The sequence below is a fragment of the Crocodylus siamensis genome, chromosome 3 (assembly GCF_052110815.1).
Source record: "Crocodylus siamensis isolate JL-2025a chromosome 3, ASM5211081v1, whole genome shotgun sequence".
Lineage (NCBI taxonomy): Eukaryota > Metazoa > Chordata > Crocodylia > Crocodylidae > Crocodylus > Crocodylus siamensis.
The window spans coordinates 175,256,524-175,271,065 of record NC_143397.1 but is presented as its reverse complement, the minus strand read 5'-3'; the positions used below and the strand labels follow the sequence as shown (position 1 = coordinate 175,271,065).

At 43.0% G+C, this 14,542-nt stretch overlaps 1 protein-coding gene across 3 annotated transcripts in view; it reads left to right on the top strand.

The window, feature by feature from the left end:
* The window catches only part of SLC35D4 (solute carrier family 35 member D4), a 96,312-nt gene that overhangs the window by 19,979 nt on the left and 61,791 nt on the right, over positions 1-14,542 (top strand). For 2 of the 3 annotated variants that reach the window (XM_090039807.1, XM_090039810.1), the window contains exons 4-6: positions 4,302-4,383; positions 8,236-8,313; positions 12,380-12,405. In XM_090039807.1, coding sequence (XP_089895933.1) covers positions 4,302-4,383; positions 8,236-8,313; positions 12,380-12,405 — 186 coding nt within the window. The remainder of the gene's footprint in view (positions 1-4,301; positions 4,384-8,235; positions 8,314-12,379; positions 12,406-14,542) is intronic. The other variant, XM_090039809.1, reaches the window with a different exon arrangement.

Here is a 14,542-nt window from a genome sequence, read left to right as displayed (position 1 = left end):
GGACTAGAAGCCAGGGGGCCAGCCCTCCCTTTCCTTCCACAGTTCTGAGCTGAGGGAAGGAATGCCTGGTTAGGGAGGGGTTCCCCCCACCTCCTGAGCAGCCCAGCAGGCAGTGATAACACAGTGTTTATCACCCCTAACTCAGCGTTTATCACCCCATTTAGAAAACAAAAGCTTCCTTCCATTAGTTCAAGCTCTTCTTAAACAACTTTTTCCAAGGAAGGAAGGAGCTACCACACCACACACTGTAGCCAGTATGTGGTATGCTAGCTAATGCTGAGAGGTGTCTGTGTAAGGCAGAGGGGGAGGGGGAATCCCTGCTTAGCAGGGAGTGGTGCGAGGAGAGCTGGGGAGCAGGGGGAAGCCAGGCAGATGCCTGCAGTCTCTGCTGGAGCTCCAGCCAGGGAGTGGAGGGGAGGAGCCAGCTCTGCTGTAGAGCAGAGCCCAGAGACCATGTTGGGGTGTTGGGGGAATTTGGTTTATCTTGAAACAGGAAGGGGTCTAGGACAGACATTGCATAAACCAGTTTGATCCAAATCAATTAAGTCTGATACTACATTGAACCAAGTTTATTTCAAACCAGTTTCAGCCATTTTCAAACTGGTTTATGTGCACTGAACATCTGTTCTGTTATAGGCTTAAACCAGTTTCTGATCACTTAAACTGGTTTATGTGTGATGTCTGTCCCTAGCCATAGAAGCAGTGTAGCACTGCTTTCTAGTTAGGAGGCAGCCTGCCTGGAGAAGTGCATGGTGTCCCAGGGTGCTGCTGATGGGTGTGGTAAGTTTAGTGTATAGACATAGCCTAAAGTTCTGCTGCTCAGTTTGTGCTAAAGTTTCCTAAGCATTGATGCCTCCCCACAGCAAGCAAGGGTCTCAGGGCCTTATCACCAACCAAAGCTCCTGAGTGGGATTCTCAGACTAGGTGTTATTTCTCTTCCTCACACGGATGGCCAGTTAACAGTGGGATGGTTAACATGTATTCTGGGTATATAATGCACTCACCTAAGATGTGGGATACTGGGTTTAAAATGTGTGTGTTCTTGATTTGGACCAGGGATTTGAATTTAAGTCTTCTGAGTCCCTGATGAGTGCCTAGACCCTCTAGGGACTTGTAGGTTATTTTGGGCTGAGGCTCTCGATATCTCCAGTTGGAGCTGTTCCACTGCATGTGTAAATAATTGTATTAACTAGAGCAGGAATCTGAAAATTAGTCTCCTATATTTTCAATGAGCGGCCCTGCCTCTGGGTGCTGTGATGTCAGCCTTTCTCTTACTGTCTGTGGCCTTGTAAATATATATATTTTTAAAGTGGAGCATCTCCAACAGGAGGGACTGAAAGAGATGCATCCCAGGATACCAACTGCTTGTTAGTCAGATCACTTGCCTAGCATTTGGATTTAGGTCTTTCCTCCACATCCAACAGAGGTAAGTGCCTTAACCATTGAGGCCATTGGCTATTCTGGCTTTCAGTCTCTGGTTTTTCACAAATAGAGGAAAACAAATAATGAACTATCTAAGTGGCTGCCCTGGTTTGGTTGCATAGCTTCAGGAGAGGGCTCATGGCTCAGGTGAGGGGAAGTGCTGGATCAGAGAAGACACCTAAGCTTTGTCTCTTTCCTTTGTATTTCATGCTTGGTTAACTTAGGTGGCTCCCCACTCAGCTGGCTTTGGAGAAATGCTTCTGTAAGTGCCTTATTCTCCCCTAGCATTGCACAGGGACCCTGATTGCCTAACACAGGACTGAGAGTTCCACCAGGTAACGGGGCACCCAGGAATTAGGCATTGCAACACCTATAAAAGTGCCTTTGAAGATCTGGGCCTAATGGTTTCATCCCTATTGAAGTTAATGAAAGTATTTTCATTGACTTCAGTGGAATTTGCATTAACCCCTACAAGCTGGACAGTGTTTCCCTTTTTATTCTGAGACCTGACCAAGAATGTCTCACATTTGAAAGCTTGTCGAGTACTATCACCCCTACACAGTTGGTCCAATAAACTACACAGTTGGTCCAATAAAAGATATCACTCTAAGAAATCCTTGCCTCTCACATAATTTCTGGCCCATCATGGCTTCAACTTCACCCTTACACTACTCTTTCACTATAGCACTTTATTCACTTATATGCACATCATTATGTTCTGCTGCCAGTTATATTAGCAAAAATGATAGTATTAATTGGCCTGCACACAGGAGTGCTGACTGGTGAGGAGCCACAGTGGAGCAGCCCTGGGCTAGCAGCAGGCTCAGGGGGAAGCCACATGGCTTAGCCCTTTGGGCACTCTTGTACCATAGCCTGTTGCCTGATGCCACTACCCAGAGCCAGGGGCTGACCCTCCCCATAAATATTACAGCCAACAGTCAGGCATTCTTTTCCTGTCCTGAAATTCGCTCTTGGCATCAGAGAAGTCTACTTTTATATCATGGGAACAACATCTGAAATCCGTTTCCATTGCCTTTTGTATGACTGCATTGAAGATTTACACATGGCTCAGATTCCTGGAACTTCAGATCACAGTCAAGGGGGGTCGTTTTAATGTTCCAAGTGGAGACTGATTTCTAGAGCTGTGGGCTTTTTATTCTCCTGAGTTATTGCAATTCTATTGGCATTGTTTGGTCTTGGTGTGCTGATGATGTGGACTGGTTGGTAGTATACTCTGGTTGTTTTTGATCTCGATGCAGACAGAATTCCAGCTGAAGTCAGTAGCCTTAAAAGGCACATAATTGCTATAAAAATTATCCTGGCTTATCCAGTAAACTAAAGCTAATTTTAGTTTAAACAAGAAGGCCTTGGGATTTCTGTCATTTTTAAATCTCTTGGGTTTTCAGTCAAAAAAGCATACAGTTATGAAAGCCAGGGTTCCAGCAGGAAATGAAATATGATTGTTACTGTTTTCTTTTGCTCCATTGTATTTGCATAAATCTTTGGGCATGTTTCTTCATTCAGATCTTTTTAGTCTTACACTCTTCAGTGGAGGTTTGTTGTTGTTCTTCTTCTTTCTGGAATGTGTTGAAGTAGTGGTATTTTAATTGCACTTTCATACCCAAGTTCTGAACATAATGCAAAATCAGGGGAGTGTACCATAGTATCTGAACTGTTGGGTTTAATCCAGAACCCACTGAGTGCATCTACACATATACTTTACTGCAGAGTTGATTTAGCTCTGTAGTAAAGCATCGCTATTTACATGTGTGCAGGCCGTAAGGTGCAGTAAATTAACTGTACCATAAGATAGTACTGTTGGGGACAGTACTATCTTATGTTAGAGTCATTTACTGTGCAGAAAGCACATGCAGATGGTGACTGGGATTGCAGCAGATTGAGCCACAGTGGAGCAGCCCTGGGCTAGCAGCAGGCTCAGGGGGCAAGCCACATGGCTTAACACTTTGGGCACTCTTGTACCATAGCCTGTTGCCTGATACCACTACCCAGAGCCAGGGGCTGACCCTCCCCAAGCCTGCTACCAGCCCAGAGCTGCTCCACCCTGGCTCAAACTTTTGTAGGCATGGGCACACATAAAGACACTACTTTTGGGAGCAGCTGACTCTGCCATGAACTGTGCTGGAGTTTATAGAGGCACACTAATTGCATGTGTGCACCCACTGAAGCCATCTGGCTGGTGCTTTTTCTCTCCTCTTTTCTGACCTCTATAAAGGAAAAGAACAAAATTTGAAGCATTTTTCTCAGAGCTGAAACAGCTCTTTGCAAAAATCACGAATATGGAAAAAATAGATTGAGCTCAAATTACTTCATTTAGTCCTGTGAATTGTTACACTGCCTCCAGGATGCTAGTTTAGTCAAAGGGTTATCATTATGAAATCTCAGGAGACAGGATCCCACAGGGACAATGTGAACTTTGAGAGGAATATACTTGCAGACTTAAATGAGTATTTGACTGTGTGTGCATGCATGCACACACATATGCCATTCCATTCCTTCAACTGTTAGCTCTTCCTAACTTCCATTGGGCATCAGTAATGCCAACTAAAATGAAAGTTTCTATTAAAACCAATAGGAGCAATTGCTGCAAGTAGAGGTTAAACCAGTTTCCAGAGTGGAGAGCACAAGAGGTAGTACGACTGATAGTTCAGTAAAAAAGAAATAGGGGTTAGATAATTAAGTGGTTCTTCCATGTTTCAGAAATGTTCCTAATAAATAGGAGAAACATTTGAATAATGAATTTAATATGTTTAGCTTTTATTGCAAAATACCTCCTATTCTGTCAACTGTAAGCAACTACTACTGGTGGCTCTTCATAAGTGGATGCAATAAAGTAATGGCATTTTTAATTATTTTTGCAGGTCTGATATACTGTCATGGCTTCCTGCTTCAGCATTTTTTGTTGGCATTATCTATGCAGGTTCCAGGGCTTTGTCTAGATTGGTAAGAAATGCACAAATGAAAATTGATTCCTGGTGCTCTATACTTTTTAAATAAAGAACGTTTTCTTCAAGTCAAGTTTTTATACTATCTAGGTAGCATAGATAAACTATGTTACTAGAAAGGACAGAAGTGGAGCAGAGATGTCAAGCATTCGCAACTCTCACTGATTTCAGGGATAAGTGACAATACTAACCATCTCCCAGAACTAGTCAGCACCTTGTAGAAGAGAATGTGAGCAGTCTGTCAAGTGCAAACAGTAACATTGCTAAAGGAGTTGCTAATTGTGATTTTTTTGTAATTGTTTTTCTCTGCTGCGAAATGTAAAAACAGAATATGCAAAGAGATCAGTAGAAAAGGGTTATTAGAAAAAGGCTGCTTCTCTTTTACTATAGTTTTACAGTTTTGACCTTTTTATGGGATTTGTATAAATAAGATGCAAGTTTTGTTTGGGAAGAGATTAAGAGGGTAAATAGATTGATAAGAATGGGTGGTTTAAATCAGAATAACCCACATGGGTATGAGGGAAGTCAAATATGCTTTCAGGAATGTTGACTATCATTAATTTACATTGCCTTGCATACTTTTATTTCTTAATAATATTATGGCCTTACTTAAAAAATGGTAATATTTTATATTAACTGTCCAGTCATCAAGATCAGATGCTGTGCTGGCTTCCTCTATCAGTTTTGCCATTATGTCCCAGTCTAAACTCAGGTCACACATTCCATCTCCAAGTTGGCACATATAAAGTACATTAAAACCCAAGAGGGGCTAAGAGGGAGATCTCCGTGAAGAGCTGCCAGCACTGATCCTTCCTCAAATTCATTATATTATGCACTGGGGGAAGGAAGCAGAGCTTCCCTACACCTATGGCAGAGGCTGTATGTCAGACATCAAACCCTAGGGCTAGGGACAGACATTCAAAAAGCCAGAGCCTGAATTGATTCAATCTTTGCAGGTTAGTCTAATCTGCCTAGATTGAACCAATTTGCAAGTGAATTGACATTTCCTCTTGACTCAGGAAAGGCGGGCACATGCCTGCAGTGGCTCAGGCCACAAGCCAGTTGGTGCTAGAGCAGCCCTCGGCTGCAGGGAAGGCATGTCCAGCCCCAGCAGTAGCCTCAAGTAAATTGGCCATGGAAGGGGTTTAATTCCCCTCTCCCTGTCCCACTGGCACAGAACCAAGCTAGGATCTGCCTGGTGCTTCTCCCTCGCTGCTGCAACGGCAGGGATGGGGGCATGGCTAGACACTGGCTGGGATGGCCCCCTGAAGTGAAGGGGGTATATTCCCTGCTCTACCATTGGGGGACTGCCTCCTTCACCTAAGTGGGGGTTGACATCTCTGCACACCCTGTCCAGGGCTGCAAAACATCTGGGATGCTGGGGGACTCTGGTTTAACTTAAACCAGGAAAGGGTCTGGGGCAGACGTTCCATAAACTGATTTGCTCTCAATCAGTTTAGTCTGATACTACATTCAACCAGGTTTATCTCAAACTGGTTTCAGCCATTTTGAAACTGGTTTATGTGCACTGACCTTATGTTCTGTTACAGATTTAAACCAGTTTCTGCTCATTTAAGCCAGTTTATATGTAACTTCTGTCCCTAGTCTAGGTGATCTTCAGGGAATTGGTGCAATTTGTAAAGGGGCCATGTGCTTACAGATTGGCTCTGCCTCCTCCTGACCTTTGTTGATGCCATTTTGGCTTTGCTGGGCTTCTCCTGCCTACCAAAGTTTACCACAATTCTTTAAGAAAAGGCTGTATAGAAACAATAGCAGTCTCTGGCTGCGTAGCCTTTCCTGCTTACTTTCCATGGGATAGAGGAGGAGGAAAGAGCATCCTCCACACTGTGCTCTTGACTCAGCCACTCCTCTTTTGAACGGAAATTAGGTAATCCTATCTCCTACTTTGTGGATATTTGAATATCCAGGAGGGTGAGGACTGTTAGAAGGAAGGACAGGTGAGATCCCAGTTCTAGTTGGAGGATGCATATACATGCAGGGGGTTTCCTAAATCTTTCCTCTGTGCCATAAATCTTCCTATAAGAGACACTGCCAGTTGTACTCGAGGGTTTTGCAACATGCACAGACGGGGATTTAGGGCCAAATCCTCCAACAGTTAACGTATGAGAAGTTTATTCATGTGTATAGTTTCAACAGAGTCCTGGGCCCTAATTGGTGGATTGAGTCTTATATAGAGTGAAGTTGGCTCCTAAATACATGCTTTAGGCCCCTTCTACACATACAGGTAAAGAGCTTCCTCAACACATTTTTTAGGTCTTTTTATAGCTGATTGGAGCTTTTTATTTTGTGATAGCTACTTTGTACATGTATCTGGTAGCCAGGCAATTGTACAATACCTGTACTGTGTAGAGGGGGCATCAGTAACTAAATTCACAACAGGCATACAACTTTGAATAAAGGAAAATTGATTCAACAAACCACTGGGATGAGGCCTGTTCACTTCAGCAGTGTATTTGGCCCTTGGATTCAAGAGGTTTATTGATCAAGTAAAATGAACTTGATGTTCCAAGCCAAGGCCCCAGATCTACAAACACTTCTATGAGCAGCTTATGCACATAAGCATTTGCATGTTTGAGCTCTAAATTCACATTTGTTTACATCAAAAGAGCACTGGCAGCACCTCCTGCTCAAGAAACCTTTGGGCCTGCAACTGGAAGAAATTTGTCTGGGTCTGGACTGAGATGCATTGCTAGTACTATATGGTGGGGAAGTTTGCACTGAATCCAGTCTCACTGACTGGCTCAAGCCAGAAAATCCTTCCTTTCATGAGCATTAAAGCCACTCACAAATTTAAAAATATTTGCATCAAAGACAATAAACATATGGAGAAGGTTAACTGAGCTGGGCAAAGTGGAGCCAATGTTTGCTCCAAAACAATTTTTTGGCTTTAAGAGAAGCCAACAGCAAAAAAAGAAAGAAAGAAAAAAAGGCAAGAAAAAAAAACCAGAGTGAAGAATGCAAATTTTGGTGTCAACTTTTGTTGTATATCATTATTTCTGCTGTTTCCTTTTATTGTGTTGAGCTTGCAGAAATCAAAGTCCAGCTGTAGGGTCAGGAATTGTTGTTATGTTAACAGTGCCAGTGAAAGAGCAGCTGACAATTTGCTGTCTCATTGCACTTTCCCTCTAACTCATTTTATGGCTAGTTTAAAGGCATCTAAAATTATCATTGTGATTGCATATATGTTACATTTGTAGCTCCATCTGAATTGTCATTTATAATGAGAAATGCTTTAGCAATGAGAATATGTCCAGCTATGCATAAAAGAAAAACAAAATCCAGACGCACAGATTTTTGGCGGCTTTGAGAAGTAAAACCAAAGATATATTTGGCTTATCTATCATCTGAGAATCTTGAAAAAATGAACTCGTGTTTATATTCATGTGAGGGAAATAAGTATTTCCCATAGACAGGAGAACAGTCCTCAGGAGATTTAGGTTGCCTTAGGCTTGGCTGTCTATTTGAGATACCTCAGGTCTGAGTTTCACTAAGTTTGGTGCAATTCTAATTGATCACGTTTGAAGTTGAGAGAGCCCAGCACATTAGCACTGTAGTCTGAGTCATTAAGAAACATATTGTGATAGCAGGCAGAGGCCCTTGGTTCATAGGCGTCATCCCAGTACCATTATGTACCTCTCTCCTACTCTGTGGCAGCTCTCCTCAAAGACACGGACAAGCTGTAAAACTCTTTTCTCTGGTGTAATTGAGCACACTATAAATAGCACCCAAGTTTTATATCAATAGACAGGAATGGGAAAATGACTAAGGATGGCTGAGTGTAGTGAATTAAGGTGCTAATTTAGATCATCATTTATCTTTTCTATGGCAGTCAATTCCTGTGTTCCTTACTGTACACAATGCAGCTGAAGTTGTTACCTGTGGATTCCAGAAGCTTGTGCAGAAAGAGGTAATCAATATGTGAAAGGCCAGGTCCAATAATGTAATTGCACTGTAACAAGATGCTTTGGTTCTTTTAACATATAATTAGTACTGCATGCTTTCCTAGCTGTGCTATGGTTGCCAGTCACTAATGAATCCCAGAGAGAGCATTCACTGCTGGCAAATATCCAGTTATTGACCTTTTTCTTGATGTGGGGAGAACTTTGAAGCTACATTGACGGTTTGAGCTGTGTATTTAAGACTGATTTGGTTCTGCTGACTTGTTCCTTTTGAAAATGAAAATCTCCTCTTCTTAATATCAGATGTAACAGCTTGATTCTTTAACCTTAAAGGGAAGAGGCTTGGACCCTTAGATCCTGCCATTATGGCACCTGTAGTAATTTAACAAATGGTGTTAGTGTAGATGACAGCTCACCACGATTCGGGGAAAAAACATTTTAAAAAAACACAATTTTTAAATCTGATCCAACCCCAACCAGAGTCAGAAGAAAAATTCCTGTGTATGTTAACAGGGTTGAATTTACCCCTTGTGAGGTGCACTGGTAAGATGTCAGACTGATTTTTCTGGTTTTCCAGCTAGAGAGCTGCTGTGTATGGTGACACTGGAAAACACATAACAGAAGGCAGACTCCTCTAATGTGGCCTATTGTTAAAGGGATTTTTCATTCATTACATCTGTAGTATGTATAATCGAAGACAAACAGGGAGTGCTGGGTGCTACTAATAAATGAATGGTACAGACACAATATGTTTACTCTGGAGTAATTTGTCCTGTATTTTACTCCTCATTAAATTTACTCTGTAGTAAGAAATAGACATATGGCCAGTTCTTACCAGCTGGCTGCCTGAAGTACATGCATTTATAATGTCTGATCACTAGGTTTGTATTGAGCAAATAGTTAACTTCAGAATGAAATAGGGGTAGCAGATACATGACAGGTAGACCAGAGTAACTGTCTTTAGTACATATTTACTTCTGACTTCTTCAGAAGTAACTTTACTCCAGAGAACGGAATTTCTTCTGGAATAAATGATGGGTGTCATGTATACTCCCCTTTTTATTGCCAGAGTAAATCAAAAATACTCTGGGGTAAATGTGTTTGTGTGTGTCCACACCACGAAGCTCCATAATTTGATCAGTAAAATGTCTCGATGCTATAGAGCATCCAGAATTTTGACTGAGTTCAAGATAAAGATTAAGCCAAGGTTTGAAATTCCTGTTTTTGTTTTGGTTATAGGATGAAAAATAGCTTTGAAATTTCAGGCCGGGGTGCTCAACCCCATGGGCCAGATCTGGCCTGTTGAGCCATTTAATTTACCCCACCAGGCTCCCCATGGGTCCAGAAATTTGATGGCAGGGGAGTGGTGGGAGCATTAATTGCCGTTCCCCTGTGGCCACATTTCCAGACTTGTGGGAAGCCCAGTGGTCCAGATAGCATGGTTCTGCATGTCAAATCAGGTGTGCAGGGCTGGGGTGGTAAGAGGCAGCGTGGACCCTAATCCAGGCAGGTGGGGCCAAGTCAAGGCATTGTGAAGCTCAATCCAGGTATGTTGATCCCATGAAGAATCTGCCCCAGGGACTGGGCCTGCATCACTTATCTGGCCCATGGGGGCCGGAAGAACATAAGAACTACCATTTACTGTGTCGCACCTCAGATCCATCTTGCCCAGTATCATGTGTCACAATGGCAGAGAGTGGATGCTGAAAGGGAGAGTGAACAGGGTATGACCAGGATTTTCCCGTTTTTCTCCTACTTGCAGCACCCAGCATTTAAGGTCTCGGCAGTTCTAGTTCAGAGGCTGTACCCCTAACTCCCATGTTTAATAACTATCAATGCTCCTTTTCTCCAAGAATTTGTCCAGTCCCCTTTTTTTTCTTTTTTAAATCTGGCTAAAGTATCAGGGTAAACAACACCTGGTGGCAGTGAGTTCTATAATGACATGCTGTGTGATAAAGAACTTCCTTTTTTAGTTTTAAACTTACTATCTACTATTTTCATTTTATGACCCACTAGTTTTTGTACTGTGAGATGGTAAATAGTAAAACCCTATTTACTTTATCTTCACCATTTAGTATTTTGTAAACCTTTATGTCCCCCCTCAAACATCTCTTTTTTTAAACTGAATAGGTCTAGCCTGTTTAGTTTCTTCTCAAGTGAAAGTCCCTCTATACCACTAATCATCCTTATTGCCCTTCTATATTCCTTCTCTAGTTCTTTTATATCCTTTATCAGGGGTGGGGAATCAAAACTGGGCACAGTATTCAAGGTGTGCACCATGAATTTATAAGGGACCATAATGATATTTTCTGTTTTGTTTACAATCCCCTTAACTCCTAACGTTTTGCTCAAAGAATTTTTTTTGCAGCTATCTAGTTGGTCTAATGAAAGATATTGCCTCTACCACACTGACTGCTTTTGCTTTTAGACCAACACGGCTACAACCTTTAACCCTGTAACATTCTGTTTGCGTTTTCCATGGCTGCTGAGCACTGAGGGAATGTTTTTAGCACACTGTCCACAATGATTCCCAGATCTCTTTCCTGTGTGGTAAAAGTGATGTAAAGCCCATCATAGTGTAGGTATACTTTGGATAATTTTTTTCCTCATGTGCATCACTTTGCACTAATCTTCACTGAATTTTATCTGCCACTTAGTTGCCCATTTACTCCAGAGTACAAGAACCTTCTGTAGCTCCTCACAATCCACCTTGGTCTTCGTCACTTTGAATAATGGTTTGTCATCTGCCACATCTTTTTCCAGACCATTTATGAATGTGTTAAACAGCTCTGGTCCCAATATAGATCCCTGGGGGACCTTGCTGCTTACTTCTTCCTGTCCTGAAAACTGACTACTTGTACTTACTTTTTGTTTTCTGTGCTTAAGTCAGTTTCTAATGCACAAGTGGACCCTCCCTGTAATCATGTGACTACCCAACATAATTAAGAGCCTTTGATGGGGGACTTTGTGAAAGGCCTTTTGGAAGTCCCAGTATGCTATGTCAACTGGATAACCTTGATCCAAAAGCTTATTGACACCCTCAAAGAACTCTAGGAGGTTGTTGAAGCATGATTTCCCTTTGAGAAAACCATGCTGATTCTTCCCCAGCATGTCATAATCCTCCATGTCCTGAACAGTTTTTAAAAAAATTATTATTCCTACCAGTTTTCCAGAAACAAAAGACTCATCAGCCTGTAGTTCCCCTCTAGAGCTCTTTTTCAATATTGGAGTCACATTGGCAACCTTCCAATACTCTGGTATAGAGGCTGTTTTTAGTGATAGGTTGTGTAGTATAGGTAGGAGTTTAGCAGTTTCCTAGCTGAGCTGCTTCAGGACTCTAGGGTGAATGCCATCAAGTCCTGGTGATTTGCTACTGTTTAGTTTCTCAATTTCCTCTACAACCTCATCTACTGAAACCTCGATTTGTGCCAACTTGTCAGACTTGTCCCTAGAGAGAAGTGGATCTGGTGAGGGAATCTCCCTAAGATCTTCTACAGTGAAGACATATGCAAAGAATACATTAAGTTTCTTGGCAGTGGCCCCGTTATCCTTTAGCATTCCCCTTGCACTCTGATCACCCAAAGGCCCAATTTACCCCCTGGCAGATTTTCAGCTTCTATGTACTTAATAATATTTTCATTGTTACCTTTTATGTCTCTAGCAAGTTTCTCCTCGAATTCCTTCCTAGTTTGTTTTATTACAGTTTTACATTTGATTTGCCAGAGTTTGTGCACTTTTGTTTATTTTTCGCATTAGGAAAAAGGTCTGAATGCCACTGGCTGGTTTAGGCCAACCTGTGATATTCTCTTCCAAATGGAGCTTCCTAGGTAGAAGCAATTGTCTGTTTAATGTTGTTTGCCTGTTGGGCAACAGTTGAGCATCAACTACAGTGGTTTTGTTTGCCTTTTGGGAGACTGTCATAAAACTTATTTTATTATGATTTCAGACAATTTGCTCTCTTTTGTCACAATATTAGAGTGACTTAAAATGTATTTGCAATTTATCTTCCATCTTAACACACAAGAAGTCTTTCAGCGATGAAACATTTATAACACTTTCTTTCTTTTTATGCAGCAGGCCTCTTTCCTAAAAATCTGTAGGTAAGTTATTTTTTCTTCTTCCCTAAGCTGTTCAGATGTGGAGAATTGTCTTGTCTTGACTCTGCTTTCTGTAGATGCTTCAGGTAATGGAACATGAAAATAATGAAGAGTTTAAGAAACATTACTGTGGGCATTAGGCCCAAGCTGCAACATTTACACCATTAAATCTCTTCTTGCATATATATTCATTATTTTAAAACAGTTTACTGGCATAGATATTTTTTCTTTGTTAAAAAAAATAGCCAAAAGGCCAAAGTTCATGAATAACAAGTCATTGCATGGAGAAAAAATGTCTTTGGAAAGAAAGCAGGTTTCATGCTTAAGTTTCCAAACAATCCTAAAAAAAGAAAAAGAATGAAGCTTTAGAGTGATGAAGAATGAACAAGAATGTTCTTTAAAAAAAAAGTTCCCGGTTCTACCACCCTTATTCACCTTAACTGGCAGAATCTGAGCTATAATTCTCTGTAAGAGAATGAGAAATAAAGAAGACACCCTCACTCACTCAAAAAGCTAGGTATTCTCTCCTTTCCCCAATGTCTTGAAAGACTGAACTAGCCACTATGGCCACGGTCAGATGAGCCACATGCTGCAAATATAGTTGTTCTCTGCACTGTATGGGAGCAGCACAGGGGGTTTTGTTGATCCCTGGATACCTATTTCTGCTCTCTCTTATTTTTGCTATGGTTCTTTCCTCTCAAACAATCAGCAGTGCCCTTCCCCCTCCCCCTGCTGCTGATTGGCTGAGGAACAAATAAGAGTGGAAATGGTATCATGGGATGCTGCCACACTTTCGGTAGGTTGCAGGGAAAAATGCAAATTCCATTTTTCCATTGTGAACAGAAAACTAGGATCCCTACTTATCACTCCTGCCTGTTTTTAGGTTTTTTGGATTACCCTGATTCAGGCAGGAGTACATGCTCTTCCTGCAGCTGTTCCCTGTCTGGTTCCACACAAAGCACATGGGGCAATTTCACCCTGTTGCACTGGAGGCAGCACCCATTGCGTGGCACTTCTGAAAGGCTCTTGAGGCACCTTTCAGTGTTGCAGCACCCTGACTGAAAACCATTGATTTAAAGAGATGAATCTGAGTCTTGCTGCAAACTCATTTTAAAGGCATTCCTCAGTCACCTTGGGAACCTGTACACACGCATCAAGACTGCTCTGACACGCTGTAATTTCAGTGCGTTGAAGCAGACTTGATTTCATAGATTTCATAGACATTAGGGCTGGAAGGGACCTTGGAAGATCATCGAGTCCAGCCCCCTGCCCAAAGGGCAGGAAGTCAGCTGGGGTCACAGGATCCCAGCAAGATAAGCATCCAATTTACTCTTGTTCAATGTAGGTGCTTGAACCACCTCCAATGGCAGGCTGTTCCAGACCTTGGAGGCTCAGACAGTAAAGAAATTCTTCCTTACGTCCAGCCTGAAATGGTCTTGCTGGAGTTTGTAACCGTTCAACCTCATCAACCTGGCTCTTGGCTGCGGGGGCTGCCTGTCCCTTTTTCAGGCTCTGGGGCCCAGGAGCATGGCCCCCTCCCCTTGCGGGGTCTGCTCCCTACTGGGGTCTGTGGCGCGCCAGCTGGAGGAGCTCCAGGCCACAGTCCAGAGACTGAGTGCCATCAGGGACTGTGAGCAGGAGATAGACTCCTACTGCCAGGCCCTTCTCCCCCGGGAGCCGCAGGGGAGAGCTCCGTCTCCCTCCGCGACTAAGGAGGACTCTGGGACCTCCTGCTCTGCCCAGTCAGGGGCATGGACCAAGGTGGTCAAGGGCCCCAAGGCCCGCCGCACCAAGGCCACTGCCCCGCCGGAGCTTAGCAACAGGTTCGCACCTCTTGCAGCCCCAGCAGAGCCCACGCAGTTGCCAGCTCCCGCAGGCAACCCAGGCTCGACTGCAGCTACTGGCCCCGCTCTCCCCAAGACAAAGCGTAAGGTGTTTGTTGTGGGAGACTCCATCCTGCGGGGCACTGAGGGGGCAATCTGCCGCCCCGACCCCTTAGCCCAGGAAGTCTGCTGCTTCCCGGGGGCCCGCATCCGAGACATTGCAGAGAGGATCCCGCAGCTCCTCCGGCCCACAGACCACTACCCCATGCTCCTTATTCACCTGGGCACCAATGACACGGCTCGGAGCACCCCCAGCC